At 35.5% G+C, this 23,988-nt stretch overlaps 1 protein-coding gene across 4 annotated transcripts in view; it reads right to left on the reverse strand.

Moving 5' to 3' along the window:
- Positions 1-23,988, reverse strand: part of ABCA12 (ATP binding cassette subfamily A member 12) — a 186,481-nt gene that overhangs the window by 81,773 nt on the left and 80,720 nt on the right. For all 4 annotated transcript variants that reach the window (XM_082467468.1, XM_082467469.1, XM_082467467.1 and 1 more), the window contains exons 8-14: positions 18,801-18,913; positions 14,290-14,365; positions 10,475-10,593; positions 9,350-9,456; positions 3,186-3,442; positions 2,975-3,087; positions 1,618-1,742 (exon numbers count right to left, since the gene is read on the reverse strand). In XM_082467468.1, the coding sequence (XP_082323594.1) occupies positions 1,618-1,742; positions 2,975-3,087; positions 3,186-3,442; positions 9,350-9,456; positions 10,475-10,593; positions 14,290-14,365; positions 18,801-18,913 (910 nt within the window). The remainder of the gene's footprint in view (positions 1-1,617; positions 1,743-2,974; positions 3,088-3,185; positions 3,443-9,349; positions 9,457-10,474; positions 10,594-14,289; positions 14,366-18,800; positions 18,914-23,988) is intronic.

Here is a 23,988-nt window from a genome sequence, read left to right on the forward strand (position 1 = left end):
ACTCTGGGGTCCAGCGATGAAAGGTGAAGAAAAAAAGCCCAGAATCACACAATAATATGAATCAACCATCCTGGAGAGTAATGCTTGTGTGAAAAGTGATGTGTGACTATGGGAAGTAAGATGGCAACTCTATTGCCACTGAGTTGAAATAAAGAAAAAGTTTATGAAATTCAAGATTATAGAAACTTTTCTCTCTTTCCTTTTTAAAGTAATAAGAATGTATGCTCTCTATTTACCTGCTTCTACTTACTAAAATGAACCTGCTCTTCAGAGGCCAAAAATGTGATAGTTGAAATTAGATCTTAGGATCATATAAGTGAAAGGTGAAACCAAAGGGGAAAGAATTAATAAAGAAATATTAATTGCTGGGCTTCCCTAGTGGCGCAGTTGAGAACTGCACCTGCCAATGCAGGGGACATGGGTTCGAGCCCTGGTCTGGGAAGATCCCACATGCCATGGAGCAACTAAGCCCATGTGCCACAACTACTGAGCCTGCGCTCCAGAGCCCATGAGCCACAACTACCGAGCCTGCGTGCTACAACTACTGAAGCCCATGTGCCTAGAGCCCATGCTCCGTAACAAGAGAAGCCACCACAATGAGAAGCCCGTGCACCTCAACAAAGAGTAGCTCCTGCTCGCCACAACTACAGAAAGCCCGTGAGCAGCAACGAGGACCCAATGCAGCCAAAAATAAATTAAAAAAATAAAAGAAAAAGAAAGAAATATTAATTGCTATAACAAGAGGAAGAAAAGTGAAGGTAAAGCAGTTTTAATTTTTGTTTGGGAGAACCAATTAAAATGACACAAACATAAATATTCCAAAGTCAGTCTTAAAGGCTTTTAAAAAACTTTATCTCATATTGGAGAATAACTGGGTTGTGTTTAGAAATGACACACTCTGTCACATGTAAGTTTTGAATGGATGAGGTCTTAAGTGCTGAAATTCTTCTAGAAAATTTCTATGACACTTCCAGACAATGAACTTGGAAGAGGGGTAAAAGATAAAACATTTCAAGTGGAAAACCCTATTATCAGCCTATGAGGAAATAACATTACTCATTTTCACAGCAAAAAATGTTTACTATACCTCCAAACTTACCCAGAGTTCCCTTGACCCTATCTATTTTATGTAGTCTGTCTTGTCTTGGGGCTTTTAAAAAATAAAAAGAAGTATTCTTTTTCATTTTAGTTTCAACAAATTGTAAATCGTCTTTTTTCCCCCCAATTAGATTACTGAAACTCGACTTTGATATCATCATAATAGAATGTGAAAATTTACCTCAGATAATGTGAATGTGATAATGAATATAAAGAATTACTGATGGCACCACTTATTTAAGAAAAGCATCTGGGGTAAAGAAAAGGAGAGGACAAAGGAGGCAAAGGAAGGGATAGGAAAAGTAGAGGGAAAGGAATAGACAGTGATAATGTTCTTGCTTCAGGATTTTTCTTCTATTTTCACTTAAGAATTAGGCCTCTAATTTTATCATTTGCATGGAAAATTCACCATATTTGCATGCAGCTTCTCAGTGTTTTACTGGTAAGTGCTCAACAAATACTAAATGCTATTTAAACTTTTAAAAAACTGGATGTAAATACAAACACATTCCACCCCACCTCAGCTCTGTTGTCAGGGATGCGAATGGCCAGCAAGTTGTCGATACTCCTATTGGACATTCCTGTTGTTCTCCTCAGTTCTTCTTTCAGCTCTTCAACATTTTTAAACATTTCTATTAACTGACCTGAAAACAAAACAAAACAAAACAAAACTCACATGTGGGTTGCAATGTAATTCTTTTTAGTCGTTCTAACATAGAGAAACCTTCTAGATAAAACATATAGTCAACATATATGCCTTGTGTCAGGAACAGATGTCTCTCAGTTTTGGCAAACTTTGCATCTTTAGGATCTATTTCTATCTGATTTAGACTTATTCCTATTATGATATTATTAACCTAAGGTAACAGATTGCTCTGGATTATAAATTTTCCTTAAATGTCTACAACGAAAGGTTGATTCAAAGAAAATATGGTTTCCTCGCAGACTTTGATCACACAGTGTGCTAAATATATATTTCTACATTTGATTTAAAACATCACACAAATTCAAAATGCTTTTTAACCTTGGATCATATAATATTGTCAGCTTAGGACAAGGTTTGCTAAATCTGAAACGTAATGCCACAGAGCACTTTTTCCTTAACTTTGTCCAGCACCTTACGGCTTATAACGGGTTTTCACAATCATTACTTCAATTTTTAAATAGAATGTGTTTAACTCCAAACTCTTTTAGGTCAGTTATTACAATTATTTCATATCTGGGTCTTTCAATGAATAGCAAAAAATATTTTGACTTTATTTTAGCAGATTGTGATCTCTATTTTGCAAATGCCTTTCAGTTTCTTTCTTTGCATGAAGTATCTCTCATGCAAATATACCTTCTTTATTTTTGGACTTAGTGCCCTTCCAATTTTGTGGCTGCCTGTTGTCCAAAATTCTGAATGTCTTTCTTTTCAGTACTGAGGTATTACGCGAAGGGTAAATGTATTGCATGATGTATCATGCTCAGAATACTAATATGAGGTTCTGAATCGATATTTCTGTAGACAGCAGCGCATCTTTATTTTTAAAATCAGATTATTCTCACGGAAGTAAATAAATTTCATCCTTGCTCTTGCAAAAGACTATCTAATGCACTTTAATATATCAGAGAAATAAAAGGTGAATAGTCTAACTAGTCAAATTTTTGAAGACATTTTTCTGTGAAACCAATTTCGCTGTTTCATTCTCTGCTGGCTTGCTGTGTTGTTTATTTTAGACAAGTAACCGTATTTGAAAGCTTCAGGTGTCTCATGTATAAGGGCAGATACAAAGTAGGTTTGGTTAGGAACTTCAGAAAAGCCTTTTCTAAACTGCAGCATGAGAATCACATGCATTTTAATAAGACAGCATTTAAAATATGGATGGGGAAACACCTGGTTTTTCCAAGGTGTCTGCACTGTCATTGACATGCAGCACGGCTTCTATTGTCGGCATTAACCGTGTGATATTTTCCAAGTAATTCATTTGCAATGCCTGTTCTAGAAACCTGGAACAAAGCAGAAGAGGAGAAGAAATTGAACTAGGCATATCAATAATTATTTGAGAAGGGATTTCACCAAGCAAGAAGACGATGGAAAAACTTACCGATCCATATCTAAATTAATTTTGCTTGGATCCCCAGAAAGCAAATCCCTCAGTTTTTCAGATAGAATATTGTCATGATACAGTAAGCTGGTGGCTATTTCGGTGCTGAATTCTGCTGCTTTGAGGAGTTGCACATGAAACGCACTCTCTTCACACAGGTTCCCAAAGTCCATACTAGACAGCTGGCACATTTTCTCTAGTGAACTGAAAGTTTCAGGTTCACAAAGAAGTTTGGTCAAGTTTCGAAGTTGAGACAGCTTTAGAGAGGGGGAAAGATGGGAAACATTAGTTATATTATTCTAAATATTTATTAGTTGATAATAAGCAACCAAAATTGATTTACTTCCTAAAAACATTTTGCTTATGTGTTTAGTGAGTTGGTATTTGACAACAGTTTTACCACAAAGCACTATTTTCTATCATTTGAGTTTACTGTTCTCTTAAGAATTTTATAAAACTTTTGGACCTGTTAGACCTCTTTCTAAAATGTAGTCATATCTTGTAGATTCACAGGTTGAAAAGATGTAGTTTAGTTTTATCTCATTTAAATCACAAATACTTACACTAATTTTATATTTTAGTTTATTTTTTAAATCACGTGTAAGGGCAGATAGCAAAGCAGATTTGGTTTGGAACTTCAAAAAAGGTTTTCTTCACACCCACTAGGATGCCTACTATCAAAACAAACAAACATACAAACAAACGAACAAATAAATAAATAAAACCAGAAAATAACAAGTGTTGGCAAGGATATGGAGAAATTAGAACCCTTGTGCACTGTTGGTGGGAATATAAAATGATGTAGCTACTGTAAAAAATAGTACGGTGAGTCTTCAAGAAAATTTGAAATAGAATTAACATATGACTCAGCAATTCCACTTCTAGGTATATACTCAAAAGTATTTGTTGAAAGCTGGGTTTTGAACAGATATTTGTAGACCCATGTTCACAGCAGCATTATTCACGATAGCCAAGAGGTAGAAGCACCCCATGTCCATTGACAGATGAATGGATAAACACAATGTGGTAAACACATAAAATGGAATATTATTTAGCCTTAAAAAGTAAGGAGCTTCTCTCACATATTATAACGTGGATGAGCCTAGAGGGCATTATGCTAAGTGATATAAGCCAGTCATAAAAAGACAAATACTGTATGATTCTACTTATATGAAGTACCAAGCATAGTCAAATTAATAGCAACAGAAAGTAGAATTGCAGGTGCCAGGGACTAGGGGGAGAGGGGAATGAGAAATAGGTGTTTCACGGGTAGAGGATTTTAGTTTTGCAAGATTAAGAGTTCTACAGTCTGTGTGTATTTAACACAGTTGAACTGCACAGTTAAAAATAGTTAAGGTGGTCAATTTTATATTATGTGTATTTTATCACAAGTTAAAAAAAATTAATTAACCAAAAAAAGACTTTTTAAAACTGTGCATGAGAATCACATATATTTTAAAATATGGATTGGTATATACCTTGTTTTTCAAAAGTGTCTGTACTCTTATTGACATTATCTTCTATCCTCTTACCTACTGAGGGAAACGTTTGTTCTATGGAGTGCTTAAAAGGGCCTAAAATCCCATATTCAGAGAAAACGGAGAAAAATGAAAATCAACTACTTTCCTACGCAAGTATATTCCTCCTTGCGGTTCACTATGCTCTGTGTGTTCTGAGGATATATCCCCAAGTCATACTTCCTGGGGTAAAAAATTATGCCTCTGGGGAAGCCAGTTCTGCTGTGCTTGGAAGCAACCCTAGAGCTACTCTTTTTTAAGAAGTGAAATAATTTGGAGAAACATCTAAAGAAGCAAATATGTGTCATTCATCGCAGCTGAGTTTCTAATCAGAAGTTGCATTTTGACAGAAATGAATTATGATACAGGAAAATGTTCAGGAATATTTCTTTGCCTATGTCAAATGGGAAAGGTACAATGATGTGTCTTGGATGAGAGATTTATAGTAACTACATGTAGGCAGTAGCAATTAAACACCAATCATCTTAGATAGTAAAAATCATTGGTCTACTTTCCACTGTATTTAATATTCTAATTGACTTCTGGTTTTGAACTATCTAAAATGGTTTCGTATGCATTAAAATTCTACTTACTAGTCTTATTACTGTGAGAAATTTTCCATTCTGTAATAAACCCAATCATTTTACCAGAAGTAACTGTTATGTTTGTCACTTGTTCCTTCCTTTGATTTTCCAAATACTAGATATGATTAAACTTCTAATGAATACAGCCCAACCTCTCTGCCAGTGACTTTTACTTTGGTGATTTCTTAAATAAAAAGATAAATACTGGGAGCCCAATTAATTTTTTTAATTGAGCTTTTAAGGGTGTAGTAAATTTGAATGACTTTACTCGGCAGAGACTGAAATATATTTTTTAATTGCAAGTCTGACATACGTGTAACAAGAAACCAATAAAAGTCCATAGAGTATAATCTTGGCTTGATAAAAGATATAGAAGGAGAAATTGGAAATCTAGCCATGTTACTGAAGTAGAACTGGTCCTCTGAAATAAGAATTTAATTCAGGGTTAATAATGTGGCCTGCCCTGTGAGGCACAGCCGCCAAGGAGCAACATCATGGTCATTTACTATTTGTCATTATTTACTACTTTCTTCTAAAAGCAATACATGCATTAAACTCTTAGAAACTTCATAGATCATCAGTAATCAACATACATTCAGAGAACTATAATTATCTCTTCAAAAGTATGTGTCAAGTCCAGATTACAGGTTTGTCACAGTCTCATGTATCACGACACTGGTCTACATAGCAAGGGCTCAGGCTTAAACTTGAACAATGACCCATAACTAACTCCACGTCCAGCTGTGACTGAATTCCCTAGTGCCTACGGTTCCTAATTCACCTGAATCAGAACTGTAAGTAACATGATGGCGTAGACTTCAAAATACTGTACGTGTAAAAATGCTGAAACTGCAACACTTCTGGGCTCTTAGCAGGTAAATGAAAGGAAATGAGACCTATTTAAAAACGCAAAGGTTTTACAATATAAGTAGTGTCCTATCTGTATTTCTGCTTAATATAGAGAATATCCATTTTATGAGTATTTCCCCAATCAGGAAGTTATCCTTCCCACCAGAGAGACTGGAAATAAAAGAGGAGAAAACAGACGATGAAGGGAGGAGAAAACTCTAAAGTTCAAGAAGAGTAGAATGTTCGGGGCTAGAAAAGAAAAAAAGTCACCAATGAATGACAGGCATTTGGCATTTTGGAGGGTCTAAACCTTCTTAGAAATATCATGAATAAAAATGTTAGGGTGGGCCCTAACTCACTGTCACAATCAAGATACCAATTACCAAGGAGGACAAAGCAGGGAAGTAAAAGCATCTCTTCTTACAAAACTCTGGGAGTCTGTCTTCATTCTTTCAATGATATGTACTGAATACTTTCCATGTGTCAGACTCTGTGCCAGGTGCTGAGAGTACAGAGTACAGTGACAGACTTAACCATGTTCCTATGGAGCCTGTAGTCCTGGAATGAACGGGTTCTGCCAATTGCAAATAGTAGCCATGCTTGTTATAAATGACAATAGATTTCCCACCTAAGGGACAGGATTGTAGTTTATTTCCACTTCTGTGGCTTCTTGAACCTTTTTCATAATGTAACCCACAAGGGGAGCAGTATACTCAAAATGTGGATGCTGTTTTAAGTTATCCTTAGCTCCATTCCCATACCATTATTGTAAATGACTGAGAATGTCTTGTTTCCATTTCCCAATGTATATTGTGTGCTGCTCAGTTACTTTGTAAGTTGAGAACTACAATGAGTAATTGCCCAGGTAATACGATTACATCACCAGGGCTCTACTTTAACACCATCATTTGTTCACACATTCATGGGTCAAGTCTTAAGATACTACTATGTGCTAGATGTGAGACTTTAGAGATGCAGAAGGCATAATTTCATCAGATTTTACACTCTAGTGAGGGAAACAGACCCTACATATACAATGAGCTATAAGGCTAAGTAGTAAATTCCAAAAGCCAGAAATCTCACTGTAATCGGAGATTCCTCTTCCCTATGCCTCACACCTCACTGGCTGCCAAGTGGTGTCAACCCACCTCCTACAATGCTCTTGAAATTCTTTTCCTTCCATTCTCTGCCACTGACATAGTGCAGGGTCTCACTTTTTGCTTAGGTTACTACAAAAAACCACCTACTTGGCTTTCTTCCAATCTGTCCTCCATAATTCTCCTAGAGAGATCTTTTCCTAAAATGCAGAATTCACCTTCTTCAAATTCACCATTTTCAGGATCAGATTCAAACTCCTTGACTAAACATAAAGAGGCCTTGGGGATCTGGGCCCCCTTTCCTGCCTCTCTCATGGGCATCTTGTGCTCCAGCTGGACACATAACTCCAGGTAACCTATATCTGTCCTTCAGGGTCATACCTCTTACCAATGCATGTCTCTATGTCTGGCATGTAGGACTATAACCTAATCCCACAGCCTGCAAGACTCAGAGTAAGGCGTATCTCCTCCATGAAGTTTCTCCTCTCCACCTTCACGCTCTGCATTCTGCGTCAGATATGCCACCTCCATATACAGAATCCTGTCCATCCACATACCACAACACTTACCTCACTGTGTTATAATCATTGGCCTTCTTTTCCATCTCCTCCACCGGATTGATTATAAGGACTTTGGGGTTAGAGATTATATCTTTTAAATAAACAGATTAGCATTATGGGAGCATAGATGATGGATGGAATGAATGAATGGGTAAATATTACATGCATACAAAGTCATTATCCTGACTTGGAAACAGTGAGAAAGGAGATACTCTAATATTATAAGAGTGACATTTAAACTTATCCTTGAGGGATGAGTAGGACTTTTCCAGATGAATGCATAACTTCCTTCTCATTTGCACAAACTAAGATAGTGCTAAATTAAGTACACTAGAAATTTTGATTCATGTAGAAGACTAAGACTACAATGTAGGTAATCTAACTAGCATATTTATTTGTAATATACATGGACGCATGTTTTGTATGCCTGCTTAATTAGACCAGGCTGACTACACAGCAAGTCATCCTGCTTGTTCTGAATAAACCAGTTCTAATTTTACTTTATCCCTGGCTACATAAATCCAATTAAACTGCTGTTCTTACTAGGAGAGCTGCTTTCAAAATTTAAAGGGTTATTTAAGAAAGAGAGTGAATTTCATGATAACCTGTGTACTGTATGTATGAGCTAAACAAAGAATAAGAGACAAACACCAATCAATTCAAACTTCAGAGTTAACATTTTTCCCATTGCTTTCCCTCCCTTTCTTCAATATCATACATTTTAATATGATTTACAGTATTAGTTTCTGCTTCTGATGATAATAATACAAATAAGGTGAGTCAACTTCTGAGATTTTTGTACACTGTTAAGTCTAAAACATCAGCCTTTGAAATCAACTTTTATAGTTTTAAAAACTAGGGGGCTTCCCTGGTGGCACAGTGGTTAAGAATCCGCCTGCCAATGCAGGGGACACGGGTTTGAGCCCTGGTCCGGGAAGATCCCACATGCTGCGGAGCAACTAGGCCCGTGAGCCACAACTACCGAGCCTGCGCTCTAGAGCCCACGAGCCACAACTACTAAGCCCACGTGCCACAACTACTGAAGCCCACACGCCCACAGCCCATGCTCTGCAACAAGAGAAGCCACTGCAATGAGAAGCCCGCGCACCACAACAAAGAGTAGCTCCTGCTCGCCGCCAACTAGAGAAAGTCCGCGTGCAGCAACGAAGACCCAACGCAGCCAAAAATAAATAAATAAATAAATTTATAAAAAAAAAAAAAAACTAGGGACATTTCAAATTAGGAATCAAATTTTTAATGCTTTTTCAAATCGTGTAGCTTAATGAGACAACTACATCAAGAGCTATTCCTTTACGTATTGCATTCTGTAATTAGTCTCTTATGGGTCATTTCAGACAGAGATATCCACTGATTAAAAACAAAATACAATTATGTAGCACCAGAATTCTTGTCACCCTTTTTCTAGCATTAATCTAGACTCAAAATAGAACCAGTATTTAAAAAAATACAGATTTAAAACTTAAATTACAAATATATCTTGCCAGAGAATTACAGGAAGTTTTGATTTTTTTTTTTTTTTTTTCTGTCATGGCTTACTTTTGATTTCAAGACTTCAGGAACCGGAGGGAAGTAATCCTCATAGGAACCATTTTGAAGAAAAGATTTTTTAAATCGAATTGTAGAGTGCAGCAGTCTTAAATTTTCTGTAAAGGAGGAGAAAAGAATTACCTTATGTGAACTGCAAGGTCATCTAGGAAACCTATTTGAAAGACACCTTTATCCTAATGTATTACTAAGTTTTTTCTAAGATAATAGCCTATTTCAATCTAAATATAAAATGAGTGAAAATTTAATCTTTCCTTGAACCATGGAGACTACAGAGTTCATTATTTTTAAAATATTCATAGATATTCTGCTTAGAGACAAAAATATTTCCAGCAAAGGTGCTATACAGTTTTGGTTCTTGGTGAACTGAACATGCTTTTATTTTGGATGTACTATTAAGTTGAAGTGTTTGAGAGAGAATAGGTTGTATAATCACTGTGACACAAATATGCCCTTCCAACCTTGATTAATTCATGTCCAGTAAACAGAGACCACACTTAAATATCTGTTGTGCTATTTGCTTGCCATTAAGTCTCAAAAAGCTATTTTGGTGTAGGAACAGTGACTGTATATCTCCTACAAAGTGTAAGAAAATAGATGTTTTATCTTTAAAAAAAGGAAAAGAAATATTTGATTAAATGCAATCTTCACGGTTAAAGTGTGTAAGGATCAGAAGTAAAAATAGTCTGCTACAAAAATGCCTTTATGTAATTCACATCTGCTTTTGGAAGTCTACATTATCCTTCTTCACTATTTTTTGACAACTAAGATTATTAAGGGCATAGAAAATGTCATGGAGGGTTACGTGAACTCCTAATTCTGGAGACTTGGAAAGTTCATCCAGGTGGCCATTAACACATCTGTTACCTGGCCATTAACACATCTGTTACCTGGTCCAGGTGTCCAGGTGGTACTAGCAGCAGGAACAGGAGTAACAATATAATAATATGATTAGACAGTCCCTTTATATATCAAACCACTGAAACAGATGCATATGGAAACTAAGATTTTTAAACTTTCTTTCTTTTTTAAGCCAACATCTTATAAGATTTACTATTTTAGAACAAAATTACAAACCATGAGTAGTAGCATTTTGACTCTTAAGAAGAGTATTACCTTTTGATCCCGTGGCCAAATTGTCAGTGACATTTCTCACGCATGCCAAGTAAGGAATATAAGGACTATCTACTGATATATTTAAGAGGGCATCTTCAAAGTTTTCCAGTATTAGGAGCCTATAGAATTAGAAAAGAACATATAAATTAAGTCATATCAAAATAAAGCAAAGCCATTTTGTTGAGACCATGCGAGCCCCTGGTTGTGTGGCATTGGCTGATCTGAGCACTGAAGCACCATGAAGTAGGACATCTTCCCCCGTCCAGCCCAGCTGCACAGTGGCAGCACTACTCTGGATCCTCTAAGTATTTACCTTTCCATGGGCATTATCTCTATGTTTAATTATTTTAATATCCAATCATAAGTGATCTTAAGATCATTTCTAGGCACATTTACATGAAAGAAAAAATCACTGGGCTAGGGTTGCCAGATAAAATACAGGAGTCCCAGTTAAATTTGAATTTCAGGTAAATAATGAACAATTTTTCAGTATTAGTTATGTCCCATGAGTCTTGCATGTCTCCTTCCTCTCCCCTCCCCTCCCCTCCCCTCTCCTCCTTCCCCTCCCTTCCCTTCCCTTCACTTCTCTTCTCTTTTTTCTTTTCTCTTTCCTCTAAATCTGGCAACCTTCTCTCTGGGCTTCAGTTTCCTCTCTTGTCAAATGATCTGCTAGATCCCTTCCACCTATAATATTCTCTAAATAATTTAAATTCATTTAACTGTGATTAAAAAGAAATGGTAGAATCCAAATGAACAATATAAGTTCCTTTTTTTTTTTCTTTAAACAACCAATTCAGAGTTCCCAAATTAACCACTTTCCGGTTTCCTTTCAAACTGACTGGCATGTGAGGATATAGTCTAAGATTTCTGAGGCATACATACGTGAGTAAGTAAACGTGTATGTTACGCATGCCCTGTCACTTCAACTGTGAGCCTGCATCTCTACTTATTTTGTAATTTCTTCCCTTAGTGTCTACTATTGAATGTTATGTACAGCAGAGATAGAACAAGTATCAATGGTTTATTTGGGAACCATCTATTTTGAATCAAACTGCACAACACACAAATTAACTAGTTCTATTGGATATTTAATTTAGATTTAATTCAAATACTAATGGAAGAGACTTATCCTGGCATAGCTAGTAAACATGTAGGACAATGTCTGCATTAACATTAAAGAAGTCTCAGGGTGTTTACATGTGGGTTAATGACACTGGATCTTTGAGGAAGTTTAACAAGAAAAAAAATCTATGGCAAGAAAAGTCCCTAACTTGGCAGTCAGAGCACAGTTAATTGGTCAGATGGCCGACTCTCATTTAAATACAGTCCACAGCCTCCATGTTTAAAAAAATTGCACCCATTCCTGAGGCTTCTTGCTTTTGTTTAGGCATTTCCTTGACCAGAGACTCTCCTCTCAGTATTACCTCTCTCTCTTTTGTGTTTGTCTTCCTCTTTGTCTTAATCATTATAGCATTGAGCCATTTCCATTCTGGTGCTGTGCTCAGTAGCAAAATACTGGTCTACCTTTCCAGATGAAACGGCACAAGAATGGTGAATGGTGAATTTTCAAGCTTTAAATAGAAGAATGTTGGGCTAAAAGTGACCTTGAAATATCATCTAAGCATTATCTTAGTTCCATAAAGAATATGTGATTGCCAAGATTTTTGAGATCAGATTTAAGATACACCAAAAATTAAGATACATATGTGCCACTGTTTTGGCATAAACATCCAAGTATTCCTTTAAACGATTTAATTTATGTATTCTTTATATAAAAATCTCACCTACTTCTCAAGAATGGTTACAACTAAAGATGAGCTTATGGATGTATGCATGCATGTGTGTGCGCACACACACACACACACACAACATAATAAAAAATAATTAACTTTAGTGCAAAAATAATGAAGGAGAAGAGCTCTGAGGAAAAAAAATTTTTTTGAGCAGCTTTCTTTAGAAAATTCTGGACCATAAACATTTTTATCTCATGCCAAGTACTGCCACTCTATGATTATTTTAAAGTGGGGAGGGAAAGGAAGTCCAAAGATAAGAAATCCCTTAATTGCATCAATCTCAACAAGAGCCATCTTAAAAGTACTGAATTCTTTCTAATAAACTGTCAGCTAGCTGTCAGTAACCAACTACATTTGCTGTGGAATTTTCAGGTCTGAAGCGCTAACATTATCAATGCTATGGATGCCCCAAGGCTCTGATAAAGATACCTGGCTTCAGCAATAAGCATCCAGTTGTCTCAATTCAGAGGTTTTTTACATATATATATATATATTTATTTATTGGAGTATAATTGCTTTACAACGTTGTGTTAGTTTCTGTTGTACAACAAAGTGAATCAGCTATAAGTATACATATATCCCCATATCCCCTCTCTCTTGAGCCTCCCTCCCACCCTCCCTATCCCGTCCCTCTAGGTCGTCACAAAGCATCGAGCTGATCTCCCTGTGCTACGGAGAAGCTTCCCACTAGCTATCTCTTTTACATTTGGTAATGTATATATGTCAGTGCTACTCTCTCACTTCGTCTCAGCTTCCCCTTCCCCACCGTGTCCTCAAGTCCGTTCTCTCCATCTGCGTCTTTATTCCTGCCCTTTCACTAGGTTCATCAGTACTGTTTTCTTAGATTCCATATATGTGCATTAGCATACGGTATTTGTTTTTCCTCTTTCTTACTTCATTCAATTCAGAGGTTTTTTAAAAAAATTATTTTTCTGGCTATACAGAGAATGTGTTTAAAAGACTTGATTATTTGGAACATGGAATCCTGTCTGGGGTAAAACTGCCCAGAGCTGTGAGATTGCTCTTGGGAGAAGCATCTGGTTCAGCCACCTTAGAGGAGGAGGGATGTGGGAGCAGAAAGAGGAGGTGGTTATTGATGGAAGGATTTTGCCTAGAATTACCCAGAGTTAGGGAACTTCTCATTGAATAACAGAAAGTTTATAAACAATTGCATAGATTTTATTTTAGAAAAAGAAATGAATGGTTAAAAGTAAGTCCTATTATTTGTTTTTATTTGTACACATTTCCATTAGCACAAAAATACATCCTTTGGGACTAAAGTTAAAGAATTTCAATAGTATAATTTATCAGGCCAAAACAACCTTTTACATAACAGGCCACCTAGTCTCTAAATTTGCCTTGAACTATATGCATTTACTTCAGTCAGCTTCTACCATAACTATTACAGTTACTTCAGAGAACTGCTTAGATTAATGGTCCTTAGAAGCTAAGGTAACTGCTGTTATTTCCACTGCCTATTCCTGAGACAACATATTTACATGCCCCACAAAGAGTCCAAAATTAAATTACCTATAAACAGTTTTGGCTACCTGAATACTACTGAAGCAACCAAAGTTTGCATTACCTTGAGTGAGCATACAAAATATCGTGATTTTTAAAAACCGAAATAAATAGTAATGTAAAAAATTGGCGACTTCTACATCTTTCATGATGAAAGACCTGAAAAGAGTTGGAAATTGGGCCTCCAGCTAGATTCTCCTCATAGACATAAGGTAACCAATCCAGACAGAACATGTGGGATCTAGTTATACAATCTTAGAACTGAAAAACAGATCCTCATGTTGCATTATCTGAAAGTACCATTGAATAATACCAAAAAACAACTTTCAACTTTACTGCACTTCAACTGTATCTTTTTCTGTGGTCAGTCAATAACTGATTTTTCTATTCCATGGCCTTATATACTGATAAAAGAATTATGTTTATTAATTGTTTTGATTGCTTATTCAGCCAAGTTACTTACCAGTTTAGAAACAAACCAACAAACCAACAAAGACTTACTGTGCAGCCAGGCTGCTTGGGGATAGAGACTGTCCATCTTCCTCACTCCACACATGTGTTGTATTATCAGAGCCACCTAAAGTGATAATATTTATATAGGAGAATATTTAACATTTTCGTAAAGGATTTATTTTTCTAAGCAAAAATCATCCCAGGTCAAATTAATGGGAAAAAAATGCAGGAAGTCTGCAGAATTTTTCTTCAAAGGATTTTACAAGAGATGTCTAAGCTCTTTCAGTTGGAAACATTTAAGATATTTATAGGAAATAGATGCCTACTAATTGAAATAATTCCAATGGTCAAGCATATGTATTTCGAACAAATTATTTCTCTGTGCATCAAACCATTGCATTATTTTATCCTAAGACCTGTATGCATAGATGACTCTTAAATATCATAATGCAAATTGACTACCCCATGACTTCTTAATCAAACGAAGCCAATTTCAGTCTTACGGGTCACTGGATTTTTTTGTTTGTTCGTCTTCGGTTGTCTAGAATGTGGCCGTAGGAAACATCTACCATCACTAATGTATATTTTCTGTCTTTCAAAAAGCAGCCAGTGATTTCAACTGAATGTAGCTGTGAATGCAAATTGCCTAATGTTAACAGAACCATTCTGAGTGGTCTCAAATAATATGAAAGTTTGGAGTGTGGAAGGCAATCACTAAGTTGGGTCTAATGGAAACCATATGTGAAGATCTAATTCAACACAGAGAATTGTCCCTAGAAGTTAAACAGGTTCCTTATTCAGCTTGCTGCATAACATTGTATTGTTAAAGAGTAAGTGTGCAACAACATTCACATGCAAAATTGAAAATGAAATACTTTAAACAGCTACTACATAAATAAAAACATCATAAATCCAGTGCTTTCATTCGGCCCCTTTAAAGAAACGGTATTACTTATTTCAGTCTTCCCTGTAGACACTACTGATTTCTTATAAATAATCCAGTAGTTTTAGTGCTGTCATTTTTTAACATTGGCCTAACCATTTTCAATAGGATATTTTATTGCCAGCTTTAACGCTTCTCCCGTTGTCTCTGGTTCGCGTGTTCTAAGGCCTTCTAAGAAGGTCCTAGCACAAAACTAGGAAACCATCTGTACTCTTCTCACGCTGATCATTTTGTTTAAGCATGTGTGTAAAAGACTCACAGAATTAAAGACCTCCTTGTTTACATCTGTATCAGTCATGTCTGAGTAATGTCTGCTCTGTCCCTAGTATCTGGCAGAGTGGCTTTTTCAGTTTTCCTCTCTGGCAGAAGGGAGTTCTCTGCTCTGCTCAAGATGCAGCTAAGTATTATTACTCTAATGATAGCAATGCATTAGTGAGTGAAAGGACCAAGAAGAAGACACCCAGAATAAATAAACCTAATTAATAATGGTAATACCTATTATTTATCGGCATCCATATATGGAATAATCCAGGATAGGACTCTGGAGACTTATATGCTTTTGCAGTGTAAAAGTATATAAAACCATTTCCCCAAGATCATATCTTGCTCACTTTGAATTCCTATGTGATGCTGAGCAAGTTCATTAGCATTTGTATTCTATATGGTTATGGAGTGTCTCTTCCTCATCACGCTATTCAAATGAATAACTAATAGAAATTAACTTTATACATATCAATTATAGGCTTGATCTTGATGTTAAGTATGGACTTCTCCCTCTGGTCACTTTTCATTCTGGACTCTAAGGTGTCTGAGAAGAAATACTGTATTAAATAGGCTTTAATGAAGTGGAAATTGTTACAGACCTTTAAAAAGTCAGATTTTATTTTATTTGTAGAATTAGTCATATATAAAAAGGGTGCCCAAAGACACAGAAAGAAATCCAGTGCACAGATAACCTTTCACCAGTAAAGATTGCTTTCTGTTTTTAAAGATGTAATTTCATGTAATTTACTACTTTGCAAAACAGCAAACTTCAATGAGCCAAAAAGGTAATCTTTGCTCTCAAAACTCAGTTTTATAAATGAAAATACTAAACTGTGAAGTAGGGATCCTCAGTGGGGAGGAGCTGAGAATTAGACTCCTTAAAACAGGAAGTTAGGAGACAAGCTTCTTCCCAAGTGTTTATTAGCATCTCCATATTATCATGGTTGCTGAGGAGGCGTCTGAAAAAACCTTGAACTATGTTCATAACCAGGGTTGAATCAGAACTAGACATGGGGTGGGGAGGTTTGAATTAGAAACAGACATGTGGTGTGGAAAGGAAATGGGCAATGGCTATCAAAAAATGTATCATGTGGGAAGGAATCTGACACAAATAGTCAGACTCCATCAGTGGCTGAAAGTGGAGCCATTCTGAGGTTTGGTGGTGGCAGGTACTTGTGTGAGCTATCATACTGTGTATATGTCCCAGATGGTAAATATGAGTGAGGCCATCTAACAAAGAGCTTGGGGGCCTGGCTTTGGGCTTAGACAGATCTAGGCTCTAAATCTCAGGTTCAGTCACTTGCTGGATGTATAACACAGGCAAAGTGCCCAGCCTCCCTTTGCCTCAGTTTCTTTGTCTGCAAAATGGGATAATAACTATCTCTTATAGAGTTGTTTTTGATGATAGAAGGGACTTAAGATAATAAAACATTTATCACTGACACAAAAAATATTACCTTTTTATTTTTTCTTTGAAAGAGAGGAGTGAGACCTTCAAAGCTATCTGAGCCCTGTCATGCATTAGAGAGGACCCAAGCAACTCTGCTATAAGAGACCATTCCACTCCAGTTTACTGAGTGTAAAGCCAAGGGAAGAAGTATGTTCACAAATACCGCTAAACGCCATGGAGACTAAGCACGGGTGGCCTGGGCAACGTGGCAGGTGTCTGTACTTCAAAACAAGTTTGAGTTTCCTGAAGGATTCCCAGAAATACCTGGAAGGAGTTTTCAAAGGCCATGAAATTTCTGCTCAGGCAGGTAGGTAGGGCCTTAGGGTTAATGACTTAGGAATTGACATTAATGCTACTGCGTTGGTATCCTCAGACTGATAAAGTCACACGTGTAGGAAATTAAAAAACAAACAAATATAAGCACATCTAATTTTAAAAATAAAAACACATTTCCTTGATGTATTTCCTTGTCATCCTGACTATCCAGTGCCATGGCTTAATACATGCCAAAATCATTAGCATATTCATAGACATGAGACATGGTCATTGTTAAGGATTGAAAATTGAGTTAGTTATACTGTTAACAGAAAAAAGTGTTTTGCTGCCTCAGTTAATGACAGGTTCTTTTGCTTCTAAGGCACTGAGGAGCTTTTGTCCTTTGTAAAAAAATTTTCAACTTCATCTCTCTACTTTACAATTACAAGGTGTGAGCCTGAAGATGAAAAGGAAAAGAATGGTAAGGAGAAACTTGAAGTTCTCAAGTCTTTAAAATGAAAATATAAACATATACAGAGGAAGTAATTAGTGTTTTTTACTGTACTGTCTGGTTTTCTGGTCTGGACTTTTTTAAAAGCGCAAGTTTTTTTTAACCTTAATGTTCGTCAAGACCATTGAATTTAACAACAGTCAATCTTGCAAGCTAGTCATTAATTCTGTAATTGATGATATAAAAAATGTTCTAAAAAAAAAAATGTTCTAGACTAACAGAAATTGGTATCCAAGTGTATGTTAGACCCTCCTTCGAGAAGTCTTCAAAGCCTTTCCAAACCTGCTATTCATATGAAAACTAATAAAGACCTTGTAATAAACAATCAGGTTGTGACCTGATGCTCTCAGAACACTTATCAGTAATCCAAAGGTAAAGTCTACATATTTAAAAGCTGACAAACTCAGTTGAGAAAGCCTATTTCTAAATTCATTCAGGAGAGGTAAATGCTAACGAAACATTTTACTTGGGAAGTAGGGATTTATTCCTTATAGCCCTAAATGTTTGTCTGTATATGGCTGTGTGTGTGTCTGTGCATTTCCATGTGTGTGGTATATAATGCTATCCTCTATATGCAAAGGTGATTTTTTTCTGATTCATTAGCAACATGCTATAGTTTGTCTTACACCTATAAGTGACAGTAGATCTATACTGGTCTATTCACGCTCTGATGTCCATCATGAATTTTCAAGATGGCTGGTTGAGGGGTATATTTTTACCAAAGACTCATCCTGATTAAAAAGACAAAATTTGGAAATGAGGGCAAAGATACTGCGATTCAGTGTAGGCTTTTGTTCAAAAAGTAGCGGTAGAAATCTACTTGCTGAGGCTTACTCCCTTACTCTGATATTTATTTTTCATACCAACTATAAACATAGCTTTATAATATAACTAAAAGAGATCATTTTTACCAAAATAAAAATCCTAGAAAGTCACAGCCTCTTTTCTGGCCATTTCTCCTTGTCTCCACACTTTGGTTATCTAAAGACCCAGATTTAGTTGTAGCTTATGTCCCCACCTAAGAATAATACCATCCATAACTGATTACTTCACTTGTACTTCGTTTTTTATTTTTAATGGAACTGAATACAGAATTGCAACACAGAATTGAATACAGGAAGATGGAAGTATAATACCTTGAGATGGGGAGTCCAAAGTGTAAAGCAGATGTTTAACAGATGTATGGAGAGTTCTGAAACCTTCGTTAGTTGTAACACGTGGATAAACCTTCTGCACAGCCAGCAGCGCACTAACAAGTCGAAAAACAATTAAGCCAGATTGCATTTCAAGGTTTGCAGACAGAAACAAAAGGTTATTCAAGGAGAAAATAGCTACAGTATAGAAAACTATTCTTATAACATAAGAAACAAGATGCTGCTTTTGTCGTCTAATTACTTGTTTGTCTGTTTATGCACAAAATCCCAACAACGTGTTCTTGAACCAGACAGAGCACTTCACCTTTCCAGGATTCTAAAACCTAAAAGGCCTTAAAGTAAGAAGTGAATTTCATGTCAGTTTTTTTTTTTTTCTTTGTTAAGACCTAAAAATAAGTGGTTAGAAATAGAAGCTTCCAGTGAAAGGATACTTTTTTTTTTAATTAAAAGAAAAAATTAAATATTGGAAATTATTTTCATTAAAAATCAAGCCCAGATAAAAGATCCAGTTTCAAGAATAATTATTAATTAAGCATTTGATATTTACCTTTACAAAGGTAAACAAATGGTAATGTATTTGAAAAAAAAAAAGGAGCTTGCCCTAATTAAAGACTGCATTCTATCCCTTAAATGGCCCATAGGCACTGCTCCAGGGGTAGCTCAAAATTAATATCCAGACTAACTGGCACTGTCTTCCTATGATTTTTATGTTACTAATAAGATGGGCAGTCTACACTGTGGATGAACAATCAGCAAATTCGCTTATGCTGGAGTTCATTCCATATTTCCAAAAAATCAACTAGTGACTTAAGAAATGCCTTTTTTATCCCCTTATTGTCATTAGCACATTTTAAAAATGTTAGCATTGTACAAGTATGTCTGAATTTCACAAATACTGTGAGGCAATGCTTTAATATACATGAGTAGTAACTTAAAAGGCTTTGTTAAGTATTTGCCACTGTGAAGTTAAATGTAACACATACTAGGTGATAGTATTTCCATATGTATCCTAATCAACTGAAGGTTCACTCCAGCAACAGCATGTGCATATACTTTCTACCATATTTTTGGAATTTTTAATATTTAAATTAAGATCATTTTAATTTTAGCTCCCTAGCTGTGAATGAAAACATTTAGAGAGCTAAGAGTATCCTCTAGTTTCTAGTAGATATGTGTCTATATATAAACATATATATATTTATAATTTTATTTACTTCTCTAATAGTTCCATAAAGTCATTTTCATTTGTTTTGTTTTATAGACAGGAAAACTAAAGTTCAAAAAGTTAAATAACTTACACGAGGTTATCCAAGTAAATAGAACTGGTTCTGTCTAATTTCAAAGTTTATGTTCTTTCCACTTTATGTCTTGCCTCTGGCACTTTGCCCCAACATGGCGGGGAGGAGGACAGAACATTTCTGCACTGAGCCCACAGCATTGTTAGCTTGTTTTTACAGCTGTGTGTTTGGCCATAGGGGCATGGCTGTATTTTTTTCATTTCTGCTCTATATACATAACAGTCAATACCTCAGGCATTTTTATATTTGCCCCCAAGAATCTCCTGGTTCTCAGACTTTGAGTTACTTCTGAACCCTGGTCATCATGGAGACCAGTTAAATGTTCTGAGGTTATAGATCTCTGCCAGCCTTCTCCCAGCTTGGCCTTCTGCTTGACTCAGCTAATCTGTTGTCTCAAAGTAACACCTTCAAAGACTGAACACTTGGCAATCTCATTGTAACTGTCAGCATTATTGTTATTAATATCATTAATAAAAATGTCAGAAGACTTAATTCATCTTTTTCTAACAAAACGTGACTTAAAAATGACACCTGACCATTGTCCTCTCTGAAATCCTTTAAACTATTGATCAAAATACTTTTATTTCATTTCATTGATTTTGTTTTTCTGTCCTTTTCATCATATATAAATGGAAGTTATCCAAAACAAGTCTCCTTATATGTAAAGGTAATTTAAAAAGGAGTTTTTGTGATTCATATCTCAGCACAACTTCTTCCTCATAAATGGTGAATATCATGTATGTTTTTTCATATACACTTCTTGACTTTTGAGATTACTCATTTTTGCTAACCTCTGTCATAATCGTAACATTATATAATCTGGTTTTGGTGACTGAACTATATAACAACTTACAACTTTGCAAAATTGCTGGTGTAAATAACCTCAAAACCTTTTTATGGGGTTTATTTGTCCATATTACTTGATCAACAAAGAGTAAGATAAACCAATGATTTGATGATAAAATACAGTCATTTGTGAAGAATTTACAGATTTTAGTGATACTGTTAGTTTAATAATAATAGTAAAGAAGATTTAACTTTAAAAAAAGGTTTATAAAGGGCTCTCCAACAGAAATATAATGCAAGCCACATATTTAATTTTTAATTTTCTAGTAGTCACATTAAAAAAAGTTAAAAGAAACAGATGAAATTAATTTAATAATATATTTTATTTGACCAATACATCCAAAATGTTATAATTTCAACACCTAATCAATATAAAATATATTAATAAAGTATTTTGTCTTTTATTGTATTGTCTTCAAATTTCACTGTATATTTTACATTTATGAAGCATCTCAACTCAGATGCTAAATTTTCATTGAAAGTACTTAATCTGTATTTGGATTTCATTACAATTATCAGTGAAAAGTAGACTCACATACCCATGTTGTTTCAAACATATTAAAAGTTTTTCTAATAACTGGATCAAGTATCAGTGTTTAAAATTTAAATTAATTAAAGGTAAAGTTAAAAATTCAATTCCTTAGTAACAATAGCACACCAAGTGCTCAAAATCACATGTGATACACTGTGCACCTTAAATTTACAAAATGTAACATGTCAAATTTATTAAATTAAAAAAATCTCACAGGTGGCAGGAGGCTATCATATTAGAAAAAACAAGTATATAAATTGGCAATAAAAATTTAAATTAATTAATTAGTTAAATAATAATAAATAAGTAAAAGTTAACTACTTTAAAAAAAAGTTATTCAGGTTAGATAAAAGTCAAATGTCACTTGCTTTATAATAATTTGAAGCTATTTCTTTTAAAAGCTGTTTTCATTATTATGTAGACTGGTTTACAACATTCTAAACATTACCTGAGAATATACCCTATTGCATAATGCAGTAATTTTATTTAAATTTGAAGAGAATTAAAATAGTCACCGTGCAACGTCCTTATGTAATTTACTCTACCAAAATAATGTCTGACGTATTTTTAATTAATTAATTTATTTTTGACCCGAGAGTATTTTTTGGATCTTCCACCTTCCAGTGAGTATTATTTTGTGGCATTTTTGGTTTTTATTTGTTGTTTAATAATGAAATTTCATTGAGGTATAATTCACATAAAATATGATGCACCTATTTGAAGTTACAGTTCAATGAGTTTTGACAAATATATACACTCATTTAACTACCATGCTAATTAAGATATATTTGGATCACCCCAAAAAAGTTTTGCCATGCTTCCAACAGTTCTCCCAAGATACACTGATCTGATTTCTAACACTATACATTAATTTTGTCAATAACATAATATCTACACATCTAGTATGTGTTCCTTTTTTGTTTTTTGGTCTGGGTTTTTTTTGCCAGCATAATATTCATGAGATTTATCTATGTTGTGGTGTGATTCAGCAATCTGTTTATTTTTCTTACTGAGTAGAATTCTAATGTATGAGTAAACCACTAATTTTTTCATCCATTCTGTTTATGGATATTTGTTTTTCCCTTAATTTTTAGCTATTATGAATAAATCTGCTATAAACATTAGCATACAAGTCTTCATGTGAGCATATGTTTTCATTTGCTCGGGTAAATATCCAGGGGTAGACTGCTATATCATATGGAGCTATTTTTAACTTCATTAGAACCTGTCACACTGTTTTCTGAAATGGTTGTATCATTTTACACTCTAACTTGCAATGTATGAAAGTTCTATTTGCTCTACGTTTTCTTAAAATTAATTAATTAATTTTTGGCTGCATTGGGTCTTCGTTGCTGCGCGCGGGCTTCCTCTAGTTCCGGCGAGCAGGGGCTACTTTTCGTTGCGGTACGTGGGTTTCTCATTGCGGTGGCTTCTCTTGTTGTGGAGCATGGGCTCTAGGCACGTGGGCTTCAGGAGTTGTGGCACGTGGGCTCAGTAGTTGTGGCTCGTGGGCTCCAGCGCGCAGGCTCAGTAGTTGTGGTGCACAGGCTTAGCTGCTCCATGGCATGTGGGATCTTCCCGGACCAGGGCTCGAACCCATGTCCCCTGCATTTGCAGGCGGATTCTTAACCACTGTGCCACCAGGGAAGCCCCCTGCTCTACATTCTTGCCGCTGACTGGGGTTGTCCATCTTTTAAAATTTTACCCATTCTAGTGAGTGTTAGTGATATCTTACTGTGGTCTGAGTAGTATCTTGACTCTTTTCATTGCTACATTATACAATTCAGACAATCCCCTTTCTCTTTTGATTTACCTGTTTGTTTTCTAAAACAGAATATACAAAGGAGGGAAAGAATCGCGTGTCAAAATTCTGGGTCAGTGAAAATTTCCCTAAGAGCCAAAATGAGGACCAAGTCAAATTTCCTAATATCTTGCTTCTTCTAATAGCTTAGTTATGACATGTTATCATGGAAAGGGCACAGGACTTGGGTTCCGATTCCTTGAGTTCAGGTCCTAGCTTTACCACTTACTAGTTGTAGAACTTTGAGGAAGTCATTTGACCTCCATGAGGGTGTGTTTCCTCTTTTATAAAATGGGGATATCTGTAGTCTCAATCTCAAAGCACTGTTGTGAGAATCAAATGAAATTAATGCAACAACATGAGGGCTTATTATAAGGTCTTTGAACAAATATAAACTCTTGGAAGCTTACCAGAGAAGATGAGAAAACTCTTCTGGTGCTTCAGAGATTAGCGATGGAATCCACTGTGCTCTTAGTGACATATTAGAGAGGCAGTCTGGGTTCTGGAGTTAAAAAACCCAGGTTCAAACCCTCCTAGCTGCATGATCAACAAATATTTAATTTTTATAACCTTCTGTTATCTCACTTATAAAATAAATAATAGTTCTGTTGTAAGTTTCAATGTGATACATATAAAGGGTCCAGTAAAGTGTCTGGCATGTAACAGGCACTCAGTAATTGCTAGTTGTTAATG

Source organism: Balaenoptera physalus, assembly GCF_965194825.1.
Source record: "Balaenoptera physalus genome assembly, chromosome: 6".
Classification (NCBI taxonomy): domain Eukaryota; kingdom Metazoa; phylum Chordata; class Mammalia; order Artiodactyla; family Balaenopteridae; genus Balaenoptera; species Balaenoptera physalus.